This window comes from Volvox carteri, assembly GCF_000143455.1.
Source record: "Volvox carteri f. nagariensis unplaced genomic scaffold VOLCAscaffold_8, whole genome shotgun sequence".
Lineage (NCBI taxonomy): Eukaryota > Viridiplantae > Chlorophyta > Chlorophyceae > Chlamydomonadales > Volvocaceae > Volvox > Volvox carteri.
Window position 1 is genome coordinate 258719 of NW_003307551.1, and position 18286 is coordinate 277004.

Below are 18286 nucleotides of genomic sequence, written 5' to 3' on the forward strand. Positions count from 1 at the left end.
CTTGAATGTACGGTTCAAGCTCCCGTATTTGCTGCAGGTACAGCTGTGGCGAGCCGTTGTCCTGCCTAGTCCTCAAATACTCCAGAACCTTGGCTGTCTTACACTGATGAGCAAAAGATTCATCTAATTTTTCGAGATAATACTCGAGAAGGCTCTCACCATCCAATGCTGGCTCGATAGCATTGTGCACTGCCGCTGACACATTCTCTCCCTCCGCACTAGCTGCCTGGGCAGCTGCCGTGCAGCGGCGGCTGAACCATGCACGAGCATCCTTGACTAATGTGTGTAGTTGTTGCTTGTGCCAGATGTCATACACGGTACCTGGTGTAGGAAAGGTGTTGATCAAGTCGAGAGCTTCATCAACGGGCACCTGTCCTTTGTTGAGCCGGAAGCGTGCACGCAGAATTTGCATTGCACGCAGCGCCCCCCGCTTGAAGGCAGGGAACTCCTCATGACGAAAACGGAGCATCGTAGGCCCCGACCATGAAGAGTCTGTATTCTCCATTTCGGTATCACTGTACCAAGGGCTGATGGAAGGTGAAGACTGTACGGATTCTCCTGAGGGTTTGCTTGGAAGTGGAAACTGCTGAGGTACCGAAGTTACTGCTGAGGAGGCTCGGCTGTGTAACCGAAAAGTTGGTCCTAGCTCTAAATCAGGCGAGTGGCTGTGTTCACTCTCTGCTGCTTCGGCTGTGTCCACTTGCTCCAAATCACCGCTGCTGCCTGCGTGCTCGACGCGTGCTTCTGACGCGAGGCTGTTGCCCAACCCTGATGCAGTACCGGAGTACTCAGGGTTCTCAAGCCACAGAACCTCCTGCTCCTGCTCGTGCTGCTCACTGACGGGTTCCAGTCCTGGGTGAGGCTGCTGCTGCTGCTGAGCAGGGAGGGGCGGACCCTTCTTCACTCCCTTTTGTTGCTTTGCGTGACCTTTGCTAGGGCGCGCTGGCGCAGTTGAATGCTCGATGGACCCTGGGGGCCGAGCTGAGCGGTGGGGATTGACATGACGTAGAGAGTCCGCCAGCGCTCAAAAGAGACTCTTACAAGGCTCTAGTGAGAGCGCAGTGTTCAGTGATGTCCGGGGACACTATCTCACTGATGAGTCTGTATGGCCGGAGCCTGTGTGCACGTACGATAGTCCTGGGACACACACGAACGCCGGAGCACTTGGTGGCTGAGTACGGCAAAGATTGATAGTTCTCCAACAGCTAGGGCTCGGCACACGGATGCACCACTAGAGCCACCACTAGCTGGTTCCACACTTAATATAATCACACAAATGTGCCCGATGGGAGTGCCTGACAACACCCAGGAGCTCGGAAGCTCGGCACTGAAAGGGGTGTTTCGGCTACAGATCCTGACTCACTGCTAGCCAAATCAACCACGCCAAAAGCTCACAAGCTGGTTTATATTAGCAGACTTGCGGCAAAGAAAAAGAAAATAAAAACGCGACAAGCACGGCACTGATGCCACGGATGGCTGCCGCCGGAGGGTTGACGCGCCTGCGCTCCTCGCGCTGGTCGGAACCAGGCGAAGAAGTAACCTGAGGCCGATTAACACTGCGTATTCGATGTGCCTCGGAAGGCTGACGAGCTGTGTTGGCTTAGTGCGCGGACGCGAAAAGCCTAGCTCAATAGATGGATGAGACAACTTGAAGAATATATAGCGACGGATCGCTTTCAATAATAGCTGCACAATAAACTCGGGGTACTGGCGCCCGATCCTTTACTTCTCACGGCCGCCTACTTCAGGACGACTCGCCGACCTTCTCGGTCGTTTGGCTGTAGGTTAATGATGATTATACAATAAGAGCTCTCCTTAAAGCTCCGGCTTGACTTGGCTGGCTCACTCCAGCTTCGTTAACTTGATTTGCGCGATCGCAGTAGGCGAGGACGGGCTGGGAACGGATCCCTGTCGAGCCTAGAGGTAGGAGCACTAAGGGCGGACCTTATGGAATGCTGTGTGTACACTCTCTGTCTATCCTGCTCTGATGCGCGTGTCGAGGTAGGGTAGGATTGCAGTGTTCTTACACCAAAACAGTCCTATCAACCCTCCTATAATTATATTATCTTCAATAATATAGTGGTCTATACGCTCACGAAGAGTTGCTTCGAGAGCCAAACGACAAATGTTTGGCCTCTTCGCACTCGCATTTATGGCGAAGTACCGACTGATCCACGCCGGGCCTTATCACACCCGGCCCTACCCTGGATGCGTAACGCTCATCCGACTAACGACAGATGAACGACAACCTAACATCCTCAAATCACAACGGAAAGCGCCTTATACGCTACCCAAAGTCTCAAATAAATCAACACACGGTTCGCCTTACTACCTTCGGTTGGCTTAGCCACCTGCGGATAGCGGCTAACTCGGTCATGGCACGTAATTTGTGCGCTCCAGATGTTTTGGCGTGACAGCGGGTCCAGCGCAGGTTTGCGCTTCGGTAATATTGCTGTCCGACAGACGTAATCCGTGGATCCTTACTGATCTTAAGACTCGAATCTGGCTTGGAGGTTGGCTGAATTTCTTAAATTCCGCTGAAACACTTTTAATTTTAGGGGATGCACTTTCTAGAAGCTTGCACAGATGTGCGCTCTTGCTTGAAGTCGCCATCGCATACACATGATGCTAGGAAGCAGTCACTCCATAGTTGGCACAGAAGATCAGGTAGCGGAGAGAGTACAATATTGCTCTTGGCGAAAGACATATTGTGGCGCCACGTGTATGATCGATAGCCCTCGATATCCCTTTCGGCTTTTCCCACCCCTGCAAGCAGACAGCGCCGTGAAGCTCTAGCACACACTTGAACCTCAGATCCGTTCCGAATTTCAGTCTTTGTCCTATCCAGCCTATCCTGCCCAACCTTGGCTTGCTGTGCCGAGGTCCCCGACCACCAGCACCACCGCCGCCACCGCCGTCGCCACAGAAATCCATTCACTTCCTGTCACGTAAAGAGACACGGTTCTTGGGTTTTCCGCTTGAACATCTGCCTGCGCCTTCAAGTAACGTTCACATCGCCTAATTAGGCGCCGCCCTTCCATCCGCTTCATCACCAGGCCCGCTTGAATGCCGTCACACCGCCGCCTTGCTTTTGCGCTTCCACACCACCGCATGCGAGCAGCCCCACTGGTACTTGCGTGCGTGCTCCCGAATGAGGAACGGAACATCCTCTTGTGCTACCAACTCGAAGTCAGGAGATAGTACGGCGGAGATCGTATCGGCAGTTCGTACGGGCTGACCGTCCTGCGGATCAGCAGCACCAGCATCAGGAGCGGCATCAGGACTCTCTGGACCACTGGCCCACAGCCCAGGGTTGTTCTTATCCTCATCAACACACCACCAAGGCGCCAGTATCAGGCGCCTTAGATAAGTGGACAATGAACAGTTGGTTTCGGCGCACGCTGTGAGAAAGTACCGTACAATACGGCAATGGCCGGGGCGGCTCGCAAGAGTGCTTGTGGAAAGGACACAGGATGGAACCTAAGACAAAAGGTCCGGTTGCTTTCGATAGAGCCCCAAAGGATTGTAACCTTGCCACCATTGGTGGGTTCTTCCCCTAAGAGGAACACCCAAAGTCTCTTCTTCGTTTTCTTCGTCCCCTTTCGTTCATTCCCGAAGGGGAGCCAAAGGGGAACACCCGAAGGGGAGACGAAGGGTGGACGAAGGGGAAGAACACTAAAGGGGAAGATGACTTTGGGGTTCCCCTTTAGGGAATGAAGAACGAAGGGGCTACCAACGGCCCGCTACTGCCGTTGGTAACACCGCACCTTGTAGTAGCCGCCCAGCCATTTGGATTGGTCCGTCCATCCCTTGAGCCAGGAATACGGCGATACCAGCACCAGCACTCCCCCGTGCTTTATGAGTGTACGGCAACGGCTCAGGAATGCCATTGGCTCTGGCAGCCGACACAGCAGATTGGCGGCCAGAACGCAATCCATTTGGGCTAGGTTGGCCGGCAGGGCGCAAGCATCGCCCTGCATGTGACGTGGTGACGACGTTGAGGGGGGGGGCCGTGTGGGTTGTGTGTAGGTGTTGCGCGAGGGGGTTGCGGCGTGGGGGAACCGGCAGCGCAGGGAAATCTTCAACAGTTCGCAACAGTTCGCAAGCAGCTGTAAAGTCTTTCCTCCGTATCGGTGTCCTCATTTCGGAGCGGCCTCAAAAGTCTCAGACGGAGGAAGAGGGGAAGTCCATCCGAGCGCGGGGGCTCTGTCTCTTGGTGGGCGGGAGTAGCTCTCCAGGCCGCGAATGTGTTTGTGTGTGCGGTGTGCGTGTCCGGGAAAGCGCATGTATTTCATGATCTGGGCTGCGAGTCTATGTGAGATAGATAGATAGATAGACAGATAGATAGATAGACGGATAGATAGATAGATAGGTAAAAGCCGGGATGATCTGCACCGGGAGGAGCCCGTTCCTCTCCCCCCCCACCACACCTCCTCGACCTCCACCTCTCACCTGCATGAACCTGACTCTGTTGCGGTCAATGTCAGAGGGCACCGCCGCAATGAGCCGCTGCTTGATGTCCCCCTCCACCACCGACTCAAACTCGCACACGCCGCGGGCCTTCATCATCTGCAAAGGGCGGGTGGTCCAGTGGGGGGAAGAGGCCGGGACAGGAAAGAATGTGCCGTCGACAAATCCACCACCACACATACGCAACGGATCGCAACGGATAACAGCACAATTACGTACATGCATACAATAGATACATAATACATACATAACACATACATACATACATACATACATGCAGCCATACATACATACATGCAGCCATACATACATACATGCAGCCATACATGCCTAATACACGCAGCCATCCATTTCCTACCCCATAGGAATCTGCCCTAAGGCACCTAAGCATGCCACCCCACTAATCCGTAACTCTTCCAACCCCACACAACCCTCCGTTCCGCTGGCACGAAAGTGATTCCTTCAAATAGATATTGCCGTACTGCCGTACACGCACGCACTGACAGGAACCAGCACAACCGCTTTCTTTTCCCCCACTTCCTCTCTCCCTCTCGTTCTTTCCCTCCCTCCCAACCCCATATGCACATACATACACACACTCCCTCTCTCTCTTGCACACCTCCGCAGCGTCCACGAAGTGCTTCGAGTAGTCGATCCCCAGAACGTGAACGAAAGAGCGGGCCAGTTCGAAGCTGGCACCGCCCACAGCACACCCCAGGTCCAGTGCCACGGGCTCCTCCCGCTCGCCAGTGAAGTCCCGCAGAGCCTCACAGTGCCTCTCACATAGCGCGGCGAGACGAGCTGTGAAGGAGAGCGCCTCCTGCGTGGATAGCGGGGGCGGTGTGGATCGGTCTGGGTCAGCGTGGGGGTGGGGGGGTGGATAAGGCAGGGTGTTTTTTGTGCGTGTCAATTGAAAAGTGCGTTTGTCCGGGGAAGTGGAAACGACAAAGGGGGAACGACAGATTGAGGATTTAGCCCAGAGATAAGAGTTCCGGGAAAGGCTTTGGCTTTGGCTTTCCGAGCCACGAGAGACGCCGTCAGCTTTTGAGGGGATCTGCCGTACATTGACGTGTGTCGTAATATGTCATTATGAGAGGCAATTGAAGGGGACAGGGTGCGGCCTGTGCGTGTGAGCATTATGGGTGTGTCAGATGCATGTATGTGTGCGTTAGAGTGAAAAGGGGGTAGATGTAAGCATCGGCTAGAGGTTTACCTTGGGGCCGTCCGGATAGGGGAGGAGGTCTGCAGGGGCCGCGAAGTGGAATTGGAGGTACTCTACGGGCCCGGGGAGGGGAGGGGTTTTAGGCGCGGTATTTGCGGCATTCCGCACGGGCGCAGATGCACGGGCATGCAACTATAAATGTTGTCGCGTGAGGGGGAAACGCACCATCTACGGCCTTTCTGGTCTCGTATGCTGCAGCGCCGCCGCCAGCACTCGAGGTGGTCGAGCGCTCCTGAATATCATCGCCCTTGCCATCGCTTGCCTTTCGGTGAATTTTAAGTAGCAATTTTTGAGCAAACAATGTCATCGCGACACCTGTGCCGGCTGCTAAGACGACTGCCATTGTCCACCTTCGGTTTTTCGAAAATTGCACAGACGAATAAACAACACAAAGATCCTAATATATGTTTTGCGCTTGAGGTATTAAAATCGGCATGAAAATTGTTAGCATTGGTACGCAGAAATAAGTTAGTTAGTCGGTTGCACTCTCGTCCAACGAGTTCTGTGGTCGAACATCATTTGTAAGCAGCGACGGCAACATCTCATTTCTTTCGGTGTAGAAAAACCTGATATGGGTGCTATGGAGTTCTGCTTATGGTTTCGTGATTAATATTACAGGTAGTGCGTCTACGACGTGGCTGTGATGGAGTGACTGGTGGCCGTGTAAGGATCCGGGGAAATGAATGGGTAGGGCAGCAGCAGGAGCTTTGGGTGCAAGGGAAAGGGCGCAGAGGACGGACACGGGCAGATTTCATGAGAGCGTCGAGATGGCCGGAAGGAAGGCAGGTGTTGGGCGCGGTGCGATGCTGCCCGCTGTTGGCGTGCTGGTAAATGGTACAGCGGGGTTTCCCACACCAAGTTTTACGACAGGTCGCAGAGTCCCTCTCCAACCCCGAAGGGGCCGGATGGGGGACACCACTCCTCCGTTTTCTATGTTTTTTGGGGCACGACGTATGGAAAGAGGCCCCGCAAGGGCTACACGAGGTAGACGAACGAGTGGAGTGGCTGATGAACAGGCCAATGCCAGAAGGTGTGGTTTTGGAGTTCAAGGACCGATTAGCGAGTGGTTGGAAGCATACGCGTTTAGATGTCCAGCCTGACGTGTACCCGTCAGACGGCAAGCAACCAGGAGTTCACATGGCGAAGTATAAGCATTGGATGGGGCTGGCGGCCGAGCAAGCGGGCAGGAAGGAGGTGCTCCCGCATATCGCAATGTTTATCCCGCGTTCAGCGAACCGCAAGCTTATGCAGTTTAGGCTTTGCTGTTGGGCATTGGCGGCTAACAGAGCGCATAAGGGACGGCGTTATACACCTAGGGAGGAGCGAGTATGCCCTTGCTGCGGCACTGATAGCCATATCGAGGACGAGAAGCACATTTTGATGGACTGTCCGGTGTACAACAAAACCAGATCTGATATGGGTTTCCCACGCTTCGAGCATATGAAGGACGCTATGAAGTGGGAACGTGAACGCCTGGCAAGGATGCTGGAACGCATATGGTCCCACCGCAACTCTATCGTTCCCTTTGGTCGTTAGTATCCTTCATTACTTGTTTCGTTGGAAGTGCGAGGTAGGATGGTGCTTATAGGCGAATTGGCAGCCCTTGAGCCCTCGGCTCGTATTAGGGTGGTTTGCAGGTACGGGGAACGCACCCACGACCATGTAACAACAACGACAGGGTGCCTTAGGGTGCCCCTCTAGCCAGGGGAGAGCAGGGAATTGCCTCGGGAAGGAGGCCACTGGTGATGCTATACCACCCTATAACAACATCAACAACAACATGCTGGTACAGCGGAGCAGAGAGCCAGGCGGATATTTAGCAGGCAGAACAATGGGCGCTACTTAAGGTTTCGTTGCATAAGAGGTGCAGCAATATAGACACTTCTGGATAAGTATGGGACTCGCTCATGGCCCAGAACACGCGTTCTTCATACTGTAGCTGTATGGACAGCAACAACATGGTCACAAACACCACCAGAACCTTCCCCAATCTTCCAACATTGCCTTGGTGGTGTTGAAAAACACCGGATTGTAAGTTGCAGGTCCGAAGGGCCTTGGCTAAAGCCGTCTAACCACCGAAGCCGTACAGGGTGCGGCCCTGGCGCTTGAGCGCGTAAACCACGTCCATGGCCGTGACGGTCTTGCGACGAGCGTGCTCGGTGTAGGTGACCGAATCACGAATGACGTTCTCCAGGAAGTTCTTGAGGACCGTGCGGGTCTCCTCGTAAATGAGGCCGCTGATGCGCTTAACGCCACCACGCCGAGCCAGGCGGCGGATGGCAGGCTTCGTGATGCCCTGGATGTTATCACGTAGAACCTTGCGGTGACGTTTAGCGCCACCCTTGCCCAAGCCCTTGCCACCCTTGCCGCGACCAGACATTGTCCCGGAAGACCTTTGAAAATACGAGGTTAGCAAGGGATATGTATTGAGCTGTTACTAAGAACTGTCTAAGAAATGTCTTGCAATAGATTTTATACTGAATTGCCGTGCAGCCACCGTTGGCAATTGTGCAATTGTGGGGTCGGCTCAGCGGGGCAACGGCTGCCGTGCAGCGCCGTATAACCGCTTGGGCGGAAAACAAAAAGAGCTATGTGCCTCTACAATATACAGTCGAAGCAAATTTCTGACACCACAGTTCCAGCATTCAGCAAGATGGCCCGCACTAAGCAAACTGCTCGCAAGTCGACCGGCGGCAAGGCGCCCCGCAAGCAGCTGGCTACTAAGGCCGCACGTAAGACGCCCGCCACTGGAGGCGTGAAGAAGCCTCACCGCTACAGGCCCGGAACCGGTAAGAGACTGTAGGAGACCCTGAGAGACTGTGACAGGACGTCGATTCTCGGCTGACGGTCAACCCAGGTTCCTCGCTCGATGCGGCTGAAATAACTGCAATTCTTCCAGTTCTATGTCTAACCTATTGGGTCACGGCCCGCACATTTTTGGACGTTCTACATGTTTTTGTCTACCATTCCTTCTGGTGCCTTTTTTTTGGTTCTCACGGGCATTTCTCACCTCTTGTTTGGCCCGTTACATCTTCCCTACAGTCGCTCTGCGCGAAATCCGCAAGTACCAGAAGAGCACGGAGCTCCTCATCCGCAAGCTCCCCTTCCAGCGGCTGGTGCGTGAGATCGCTCAGGACTTCAAGACCGACCTCCGCTTCCAGAGCCAGGCGGTGCTGGCGCTGCAGGAGGCTGCCGAGGCCTACCTGGTGGGCCTGTTCGAGGACACCAACTTGTGCGCTATCCACGCCAAGCGCGTCACCATCATGCCCAAGGACATCCAGCTGGCTCGCCGCATCCGTGGCGAGCGCGCTTAAGAGGTGCCCAGGCTTGGAGCAATCCAAAGCAAAACAAAACCCGGTGTTTTTCAACACCACCATCAATTTGAATGCCTCTGGGTCCCCCGACTACCGCTGTGTCTGGTAGCCTGTCACAGGTGGGGTCCTTACCCATACAGTCCAGATGGTTGCGTCTGTATTCAGTGTCGTGGCTAGTTACGTTGCAACGTTGTTGTGTTACTAGCTACTGTGCCAATTGCATTTTCTGCAGCGAGCCTGCAAAGCGCAGGCATCTTAAAACCTCACACTACTTTGGGAGGTCAGCGGAGTGCCACAATCTGCCAACGGAGTGTCGTCTAAATTTGGTCGCGAAGCACCCGATTGTGTTAACGCTGCAAACGGCGGTCCGCTGAAATGAATTTGCGTGGAGTCGATGTGTTATCCGTTGCCAACTGTTTTAAGTCGCTATCATTCCGGCGCAAAACGCGGAAGGTTAAAGATTGACTGCCCGCGTGAGGTGATTGAATATATTTAGTTCAGTTACAAAATTTGGGCTAACCGGAGCCCTGAAATTTGGTACTCGAAACGATTGTGAGCGCGCCATGTGTAGTTTCCTCGCCGGCACGTCCTACCTCCCCAGTCGTTAGCTTTTAAACCTCAACATCGCCACAAGGGAAACGTGATCGGAGGGAAAGACCTCGTTGGGGATGGGCGGAAACGCCACATCCGACAGCGGATCACGTACGGCACCGTACGGCATGTCGTACGGCATGCCGAGTGTCTCAGTCACATCAAAGTGCTGTGGCGACACGAATATGTAGTCCAGGCAGCCGGCGAAGGTGGCGGTGCGAGTGGTGAGGGGCGGGTCCCTGCAGGAGTGCAACCCCCGCGGAACGGCGAAGGTGCGAAGTGGAGGTGTTAATGTCATACTGCGTTTTTGGTAGGTGCGGGCTGCCATACGGACACGGGAGAACACGGGAGAACACGAGTTTGGGGAGTACCGCCGCCCGCCATACCACCGCTCACGGACACCGCCGCTGCTACCGCCACCTCACCTGCCGTTCGCCAGGCAGTAAGCTGAGGCCAGTTTGAAGCCGGCAGTGGTGAGCTCCACTCCTCGGAAATCCGGATTGCTCGTTTCCCCGGGTCGGCGACGGGATGCAGGGTGATCGGGGTGGTGGGGGGAAAGTGACCCGCGGGTCAGTAGGGTGTAGACACCGCTGACCAGGCCGTCACGGCCACGAGGGATCTGGAGATCGACATCGGGAAGGACGGGGGGAGGCGTGCTTCAGGAGAAGTGACATGGACGTGAGGGGGGAAGGGGTTGATGGAGGAGGGGACAGAGCTTAGAAGGAAAACGGGAAAGGGAGGTGGGACATGGAAATGTCGGGCGGGGCCCCTATCACGGCGTCAAGAGCCGGGTGGGCAAAGCCACGTGTGTGTTCATCTGTATGTAGATCGGGAGCGGAGGAAGGTTCTGTGGTAATAAACAGTGGACATTAGGGTGGCCGCATTTCGGGTTTCATCCGCACTCCCTCTCGACATGCCCGGGGGCCCCCCACACACACGTGCTCTCTCTCTCGACCTTCTTGAACCCTCGTCGATGATGCAAAGCATTCCACGTGCTCGCGACTATTTTATGAATTTACCTGCCTTAAAGCTAAACACGCCTGGGTTGCACGAAAGTGCTGTGTGCATCCGTACACGCGGGCCATTGCAGAAGTACCGTTACCCACGTCAACCACCAACCACCCAACTACCTTGGGATCGAACACGTCGGGCACTCGCTTGCGGCAGAGGCTGTTGAAGTCGCCCGCCAGCACCACAGACACGTCGTCGCTCGGGCCGGCGGGTCCAGGGGAAACCCCATCATGGCCACCACTAACAGTACCGCCACCACTGCCGCCGGCGTGTTGCCTCAGGAATGCTGCCATCTCCCCGCACAATACCGCCGCCTGCGCGCGTGTGCGTGTGCGTGTGATGCGAGGTATTGCACACACCGACATACCCCCGCGGACGGCTGCAGGCGGGAACGGCATGTGAGTCACGTACCGCGACCGCCCCGTGGCAGCTGAGGGCAGCGTTCTCCCCCTCCCCTCCCCTCCCCTCCCCTCCCCTCCCCTCCCCTCCCCTCCCCTCCCCTTTCTCCCGCCCCAGCCGAAATGGAGCCTCCTCGGGGTACCTCGATTGTGCGCCCCCTAGCTCCCCCCCTTTCCACATGCGGACGTTAGATGTCGATCCTTTGCTCCTTGCGGCGCCACCACTACCAGCACCACCACCACTACCAGCTGTCCCGTCCCTGTCAGTGTCCTCCCAGTGTCCTCGCATCCAGGTCGCCTGCAGCCGTATATGTATCCCATTCCCCAACCCCGCCCTCTGTCGCTCCCCCGGGGGCTGGGGGGGGGATGGATTTCCGCACCTGGAATGCCTTGACGTCCGGGTACGCGGGGTTCCAGAACAAGTGCGTCACCGCCGCCAGCACCCGCCGCTTCGTGCGTCGGTGCTTCAATAGAGCCATGATGGCGCCCTCCGGCCGGCGGGAGAACACACTCCAGAACTCGTTATTGCCGCGGGTCGCCTTTCTCGGACTGCTAGTGCTGCTACTGCTACTGCTACAGCTGGTGCTACTAATGCTACTGCTACCGCTGCTCCGCCCGAACGATTCTACAGCTCCTGCCGGTGCTGATAGTACAGTTGGTGCTGATGGTGCTGATGCTACTGCCAAGTTATTACTGTGCGCGCGTGTCGAGAGCCGTGTCGATCCATCTGCCGACAGCGCTAGCGCTCCCGTCGCTACAGCTGTCGTACCCCCCACCAGCTCCTCCACAGCGCGGGCCCGGACCGCCGCGACGCCGCCATCGGCTGTAGCTGCCCATACCTCCAAATCGGAATCCGCCTCCGAGTCAGCTGCGACTGTGGCTGCAGCAGTGCTGCCTGTAGCAGATGTAGCAGGTGCCGTGTCCGCAGCTATGGCATCGGCTGTAGCCGGTGTAGCCTCCACATCCTCCTCCCCGTCCGATGATGAGAGGCCGGGGGGAAGCAGCGGTGCGGGCGGGTTTGTGTCCGCTGAAGAAAAGGTGAAGGAGCGCTGCTGCAGCAGCTCAAACACGGAGGTCCGATAGAAGAGGGCGACGCCCTCCAGCGGGCCCTGGGGGTTGGCAGGCGGGGCGCGAGGGGGTCCGTCAGGTGGGCGGGTAGGTGAGGGGTAGGTGAGGCGTAGGTAGGTGGGTGGGTGGGTGGGTGGGCAGGTATAATGTGGTGACGTGCCAGGTGCAAAACGGAACGCGCGGAACCACCCACCCGGGCCTTCATGGCACCTGGATAGTCGAGTACGGTAGACGGAAGGGATTGCCTGCACCGTGCCAATCTACATAAACTAACTAACCAACCGACCTACCGACCGACCGACCGACCTGTACGTTCTCGCCGTACGCTCGTGCCAGGTAGTGGCCTCTGTAACCCCGTTCCGCGAGCCGGGGCTGCAGCTCCCGGGAAAACACATCCACCTCCACCTCCTGGCGGGCAGTGGTGGTGTTGGGGGGTGGGAGGGTGGGGCCAATGTATATGCAACGAAGTCAAGAGGGGAGAAGGACTGCCAACTGCCAACAACTTAAGTTGGATACTGGCGGAGTACAACAACCAGGGGGGAGGGGGGAAGGGAGGGAAGGGAGAGCAAGGGAGAGGTCGAGCTGTACGGCAGGCAGCAGCAGGTCGCAAGGGAAAAAGAAGGGGCGATGCCACGGGCGGGAAAGAGACGGTGGACGACAACCACAGCGCTGACACGTCATCACTCGCCTGAAGGCAGATGATGTCACTGTCGTACGTCTCTAGCTCCTGCAGCAGTAACGCTTTTCTGTACTTCCAGTTGAGGTAGCGGGATCGGCAGTAGTTGTGCCATCTGCGCGGAGGGCGCTGGGAATGTAAGAGCTGTGGAGGACGAAGCATCTGGTGTGTTCCTATCCCATCGCAAGCGGGGGCCTGTGGATCAGCAGTACCAGACCTGGAAGCACGCACCCGCTTTGTGCATACTTTTGCGCCAGAATATTGTACGTCATGACGCTAATGGAATGCTGGGGGGCGGAAGTTTTGCCGGCTGCTGCCATCACGGCAAGTGACGGCATTCGGCTGCGTCCAAGCCGTAGGCCGACGGTTGCCAAGGGCCGAGCTATCCGTTTGTTGAGCCTGAAAGCTGTCATGCTACTTATGTAAGCATACCCATTGACTGCATTAAGCGATGGATGTAACCTGTCCTGTGGACGTATATAACATGTTATCATGAACGGGCCACGTCCGAGCTGCCCTAGACTGAAGCCCTGCCCATCCCGTATGGCGAAAACGCTAGATTCAGGTATCAAAATGTAAGGACGACTCAAGGCTATTCTCCGTTGGGTTTGCTCCGAATCTTTACCGTTAGTTGAAACCGTGAACCCTCTAGGTTTTGCCATACACAACCTTTCTTCATTGTAAGGGCAGCTAGCACGGACATTGTAACTTGTATGCCTTACGTGTCGTATGTTGCCTTCTTGGAGGGGTTAGCAGCTTGTGTCGCTCTGCGACGATGACTGTGACAGGGGATTCTGGTTCCGCAGATCAACTTATTTCACAGAAGGTTCACGCAGTGCTCGAAGAGCTAAAGCATCTTAGCGACCTAACGCAGGAGGAACTTGATTGGTGTGATGCGACTACCGTCAAGCGCTACCTGCGAGCACGCAATGGTCATGTACATAAGGCTGCGCGCATGCTCCACGGGACACTGAAATGGCGCCAGGAGTTTGGTGTTGGTGAGGAAAGCAGCTTATGTTGAGCTGACCTGGCGGCAGTCGGATAGCGCACCTGACTTCCGACCGTTCTATCGTTGACTCCATCCTCTCTCTGCCTTCGTTTCTCACACTCTTTTACCATCACAACTCTTGATTGCTCCACACGCGCTTGCGGGTTGCGGGTAACACTTCTGCTCTTGCATTCCCGCGGTGGGTCCCTTGGGGCCGCAGGCACCCTCCGTTTGGATGAGTTCCGGGGTGGCCGCCAACTCGGCAGCGGCCGCATGTACACCGCTGGGAATGACCCCGCCGGACGCAGCATACTGGTGAGTAGTTTGAAATTTGTTAGGCCTGGGGTCCATCGTCTTCAACACGAGGAAACCACCCATACCTCCCTGGAGCATTCCATTTTACGTCCCTGTACTATTAGCTCCAGCAGGCGGGGCACCCGCTCAACCAGTCACGTTGGTTCAGGGGCTCTGGGGTGGCTGCCCCCGTCACCCGTGCTGTGTGGCTGCCCTGGCCCTGGCCCTACCCTGGCTCTATCCTGCCCTACCCTGGCCCTGCCCTGCCCCTGCGCCACCGCCCTGGTCCTGGGTCCTGTGCCGCACCCTGTTGCCCCTTGGTGCCAGGTCACCCGCAAGCGCTCCGACGCGTTCCAGGCCGGCGAGCATTCGGCCTACCTGCGCTTTCTCGTGTTTACGTTGGAGACATGCGTGAGAGCCATGAAGGGCGGTCAGGAGAAGTGGTGAGCTGGGCGGAGCTGAACTGACCTGAGCTGGGCATGCCAGGGCGAGGCAGGGTAGAGTAGGGTAGGGTAGGGTAGGGTAGGGTAGAGGAGGGTAGGGTAGGGTAGGGTAGGGTAGGGCGACCAGCAGGTTTCTGACGCTTCGTGTACTGCTTGTTTTGTGTCTTCCTTCCCCACCGGACAGACACCGACACTCTCTCCCTGGTCGTTTTCCGCCCCTCCGTCTCCTCTTCACTGTACCGGTGCCGTACTATCCCCGTTCAGGGTTTGGCTAATGGACATGCGAGGCTACAGCCGGGCCAACTCCCCGCCGATAAGTGGGTGGTCGGGGGCGTGGGAGGGCGGTTCGGGTGGGGTGCACGTCCGTTGCAATCGCCACGGCAGGGCGGCCCAAACAACCATTGTGCTCCTCTTTCCTCCCCCAAAAACGGTTATTACCGCCTTCTGTCCTCCCCTCGCTCTCCGCTGCCGCACTACACCAAGGGGCCCCGGCACGTCTCCCTCCCAAGCCTCCTTCCAAATGGTTTTCCGCCTCCAATCCCTTCCACCCTTCCAAGCCCCTTGCCTCTTCCCTTCGTACCCGGACACCCGCAACCATTTAGATGTCGCCATGGCCACACTGCGCATTCTGTCGGACCACTTCCCGGTATGGTAGGGCCATGTGTGAATGTGGGGGGAGGGTGATATGGGTGAGAGAGTGAGGTCGGCGGCCGCAAAAGAGGTGCAATGAGCAATATGCCGCCATCCAACAGCCATTTCACCTTGTGACCCCTAGTCCGTGACTTGCATCCGTCACCCCCGGAGTGACGTTGTCGTACGCATTTAGGTCATCACTTGCAGCGGGGTGCACCCGCAACCACACGCTGATGTCCCCCCCCCCCCCAGGAGCGTCTGCACCGCTGCTTCTTCATCGACGCACCGTCCCTCTTCAGCTTCTTGTTCAGCGCGCTGTGGCCCTTCGTCGACCCCGTCACGCGGCAAAAGATCGTGTTTGTGGCCTCGAAGGATTACGCCAAGCAGATTGAGGCGGTGGAGGCGGCGGGCTCGGATGAAGGGCAGCGGGATGCGGCGCTGCGGGCAGCTGCTTGCGCCAAGGATCCCGACGCTTTCTGCAAGTAGGTGTTGACTGTTGAGGGCTTTGGGTTGTAGGACTTTGGCAATTTGAGCCGCCGGCCCTTGGCTGGGGGCCGCGGTGGTCGATGCTCGCCAGGGGCCGTCTCCCTATTTGGCTGTGTTCTGAGTTCTTGTCAGCGGTGAAGATCACCCTTTCATTCCGGCTGGTGTACACGCTAGATAGGGTAGCAGGCGCGCTCCGTTTCATTTGCGTCTCATTGCATCATCATACATGGTGATGCCGCATTCAGTCGCACGTCCTAGACATCGGTTGAAATGGGGGTTGCATACAGTGTGTGTCGTAGGTATCGTTTCTTGTGGAAAGCAGTATATATTTGAATGGCAATGATTATGATGTACGTGCGACAGGTGGCTGAGTAATGGTACGGCAGCAGTAAAAAATGAATGGTCTAGGTATGCCGAAGGGAGAATCGTCCCTTATGATAGAGAACGAATCGATTGGTGTTATATTCTGCTGCCGACACCTGTGGGGAGTCGCCCAGTCTCTCAGCAAAAAAAGGGGAGTGAGGGGAAGGCCAAGGCAACCTAACAGGAACATACAGCAGGGTGAAAAAAAATAAAAAGATGAGGTAAAGAACTCAACAGGTAAGCAAAGTTTGCAACTGTACGTCTTCGCCACATGGTGGCATTCCAGGAAACAGCAAAGGCATGTTCGCGGTGTTGTTTATTGGCGATCGCCGTTCCCAATATTGCCCGCGCACTTACCCAATCCATAACACCCGCCCCGTGTTTCCATTCCATACGTTAAAACATGGACCAGCTACCTTCGCTGGTACTGCACGCCGTACGATGAAGCATCGTACATGGCGCTACTGAACAGCTTGGGCTGGACGTGAAAGACGCCAACTTCATGTGAGCCAATGACCTCATCCTTATTCAGAGGAACACGAGGTGCAGCCGCCGCGCTGGTGAACAGGGCTATTTGCCTGTTGCTGTTGCTGTTGCTGTTGCTGTTTTTTGTGCTACGTTGGCTGCGGGTTGAGAAGCATTGTGCGGTACTGTTTGGGCACAGAGGTGTCGGCGCTGCAACGGGGGTCGCCATGGTCTCCCGGTGCTTAATGCATAAGCAGATTGTCGAACCACCCGATTCGAGTAACTATTTTTTTTATTTTAGCCCGCCATCTTGACGGTCGTTCTGTGGCGGCCTGTAACGCTATGTGTTGTGTAACAATACGTGTAGCTTTCCTTGTTGTGAAAAATGACTTCCAGTACTCTTTTTCCTTCGTCGTTCCTTATGCGTATAATTGCCGTTCTAGGTAATATGCTTGTGACGCCTCCGCAGCCATACGTACGATGCTTATGTTTGGAATCCAAAGTTGTAGGAACGCAAGGGGGAAATCTTCAGATGTGAAGTTATGCGAAGAGTAGCAGCATCATCATCATCATCGTCCTGGTATTGGTCTCGTTGATCCTTAGAGAACCCGCGCAATCGATCGAATGCATGGCACCGTAGCGTATTTTTATCTTGTTACATGTGTTTAACATCCAAAGAGATGAAGAGGCTTACCAGTTGAGTAGGAATGAGAACATTTGCAATTGGAAAATCTATTCATACGTCACTCGTCATCCCGCTGACGATGAACCGAGGAGTAGGACTGGCGGGTACAGCAGCCTGCGCGTGAGATAAGGATATGGTTTATGCTTTCTAAGGATTTGCTTGCTCGTGATGTGGTCATAGCATCATATAGATCCTTGTGGTGCTCAGCTGCAGTTGTGTATGTATGTTGTTACAGGGTGGTATAGCTTCACCAGCGGCCCCCTTTCCCGAGGCAGTTCCCTGCTCTCCCCTGCGAGAGGTGCACGGTGCACCGTGCACCCTAATCCATTTCACCCCATCCGATTTCAGAATGTATTCGTTGGATTCAGCAACTCAATACCAGCATCCAACCAAATCTAGCGGATCAACGGCGCCTCATCTTAGTTCCTGGTCAGCTCGCAAGTTGATATTATCACGTCCTACACCGTCCATACGATGGGGGGCCACCTCCCATTCCAACACCTCTCACACACCCGAGAGGTCGGCAGGCGGATTTGGGCCCGGACTCTCCGGGAGCAGAAGTCAGGCCTTAACCTCTGCCAGCCGCCTGCCTAATGTATGTATGTGAGGATGTTTTATGTGTATATATTTGAGGATGTTCTACTGTTCCACAGCTTTCTTTGGTGCCGGGCAGGCAAGCGGCTGGACAGGCAAGGATTTGTAACACTTACCCCAGTCTGAACCGTACGTATGGCTATCTATATATATCAACATAAGCATACATGAGTTACATGAAATTGAAGGCGCATATGTCGGTGACAAAAATGATGCACCCGGTGAGATTTGAACTCACGCAGCTTTCGCTATGGGAAAGCTCCTTCTCAAGGCTTGAGACCCACCCGTTAGACCACTCCGGCACAGGTGCTATTTCGCCGATAACCGGCAAGCCCGCAGATGTTAAACTTCATTTGCAAACTAAATATAATTTTTCAAAACAGCATTTATTCCGTTGCATGTACAAATCCGCCGCTGCAAAGCGGACTATCAATTTGAGACGTCACCTTGGGAAAGCAATTTGGATGGGTAGTAATAAAGGGCCATTTTATTAATGTGGATATAAACTATAATGGACTTGGATAAGGAGGATAAAGGTAGGTGGTCCGCTAGCTTAGGGCAACCCTATTAGCCGTCAACCACCAC

At 55.5% G+C, this 18286-nt stretch overlaps 4 protein-coding genes across 4 annotated transcripts; 2 read left to right on the top strand and 2 right to left on the bottom strand.

Annotated features, from left to right (window-relative positions):
• Nucleotides 1-7760: 7760 nt before the first annotated feature.
• Nucleotides 7761-8072, bottom strand: hstH4-5 (histone H4; the record flags this gene model as incomplete). Its single annotated transcript, XM_002947941.1, has 1 exon — nt 7761-8072. One exon carries the CDS (start codon nt 8070-8072, stop codon nt 7761-7763), a length of 312 nt encoding a protein of 103 aa, XP_002947987.1.
• Nucleotides 8073-8345: 273 nt separating this feature from the next.
• On the top strand, nt 8346-9006 carry hstH3-5 (histone H3; the record flags this gene model as incomplete). The annotated part of the gene is made up of 2 exons (XM_002947790.1): nt 8346-8481; nt 8735-9006. The coding sequence occupies 2 exons, from the start codon at nt 8346-8348 to the stop codon at nt 9004-9006; spliced, it is 408 nt and encodes a 135-aa protein (XP_002947836.1).
• A 604-nt stretch (nt 9007-9610) lies between these two features.
• On the bottom strand, nt 9611-13088 carry VOLCADRAFT_88142 (uncharacterized protein; the record flags this gene model as incomplete). Its single annotated transcript, XM_002947942.1, has 8 exons — nt 9611-9836; nt 10023-10216; nt 10728-10922; nt 11387-11494; nt 11783-12115; nt 12381-12482; nt 12709-12865; nt 12982-13088. 8 exons carry the CDS (start codon nt 13086-13088, stop codon nt 9611-9613), a joined length of 1422 nt encoding a protein of 473 aa, XP_002947988.1.
• Nucleotides 13089-13525: 437 nt separating this feature from the next.
• On the top strand, nt 13526-15594 carry VOLCADRAFT_88143 (uncharacterized protein; the record flags this gene model as incomplete). Its single annotated transcript, XM_002947791.1, has 6 exons — nt 13526-13748; nt 13959-14053; nt 14360-14475; nt 14740-14792; nt 15033-15121; nt 15361-15594. 6 exons carry the CDS (start codon nt 13526-13528, stop codon nt 15592-15594), a joined length of 810 nt encoding a protein of 269 aa, XP_002947837.1.
• Nucleotides 15595-18286: the final 2692 nt, after the last annotated feature.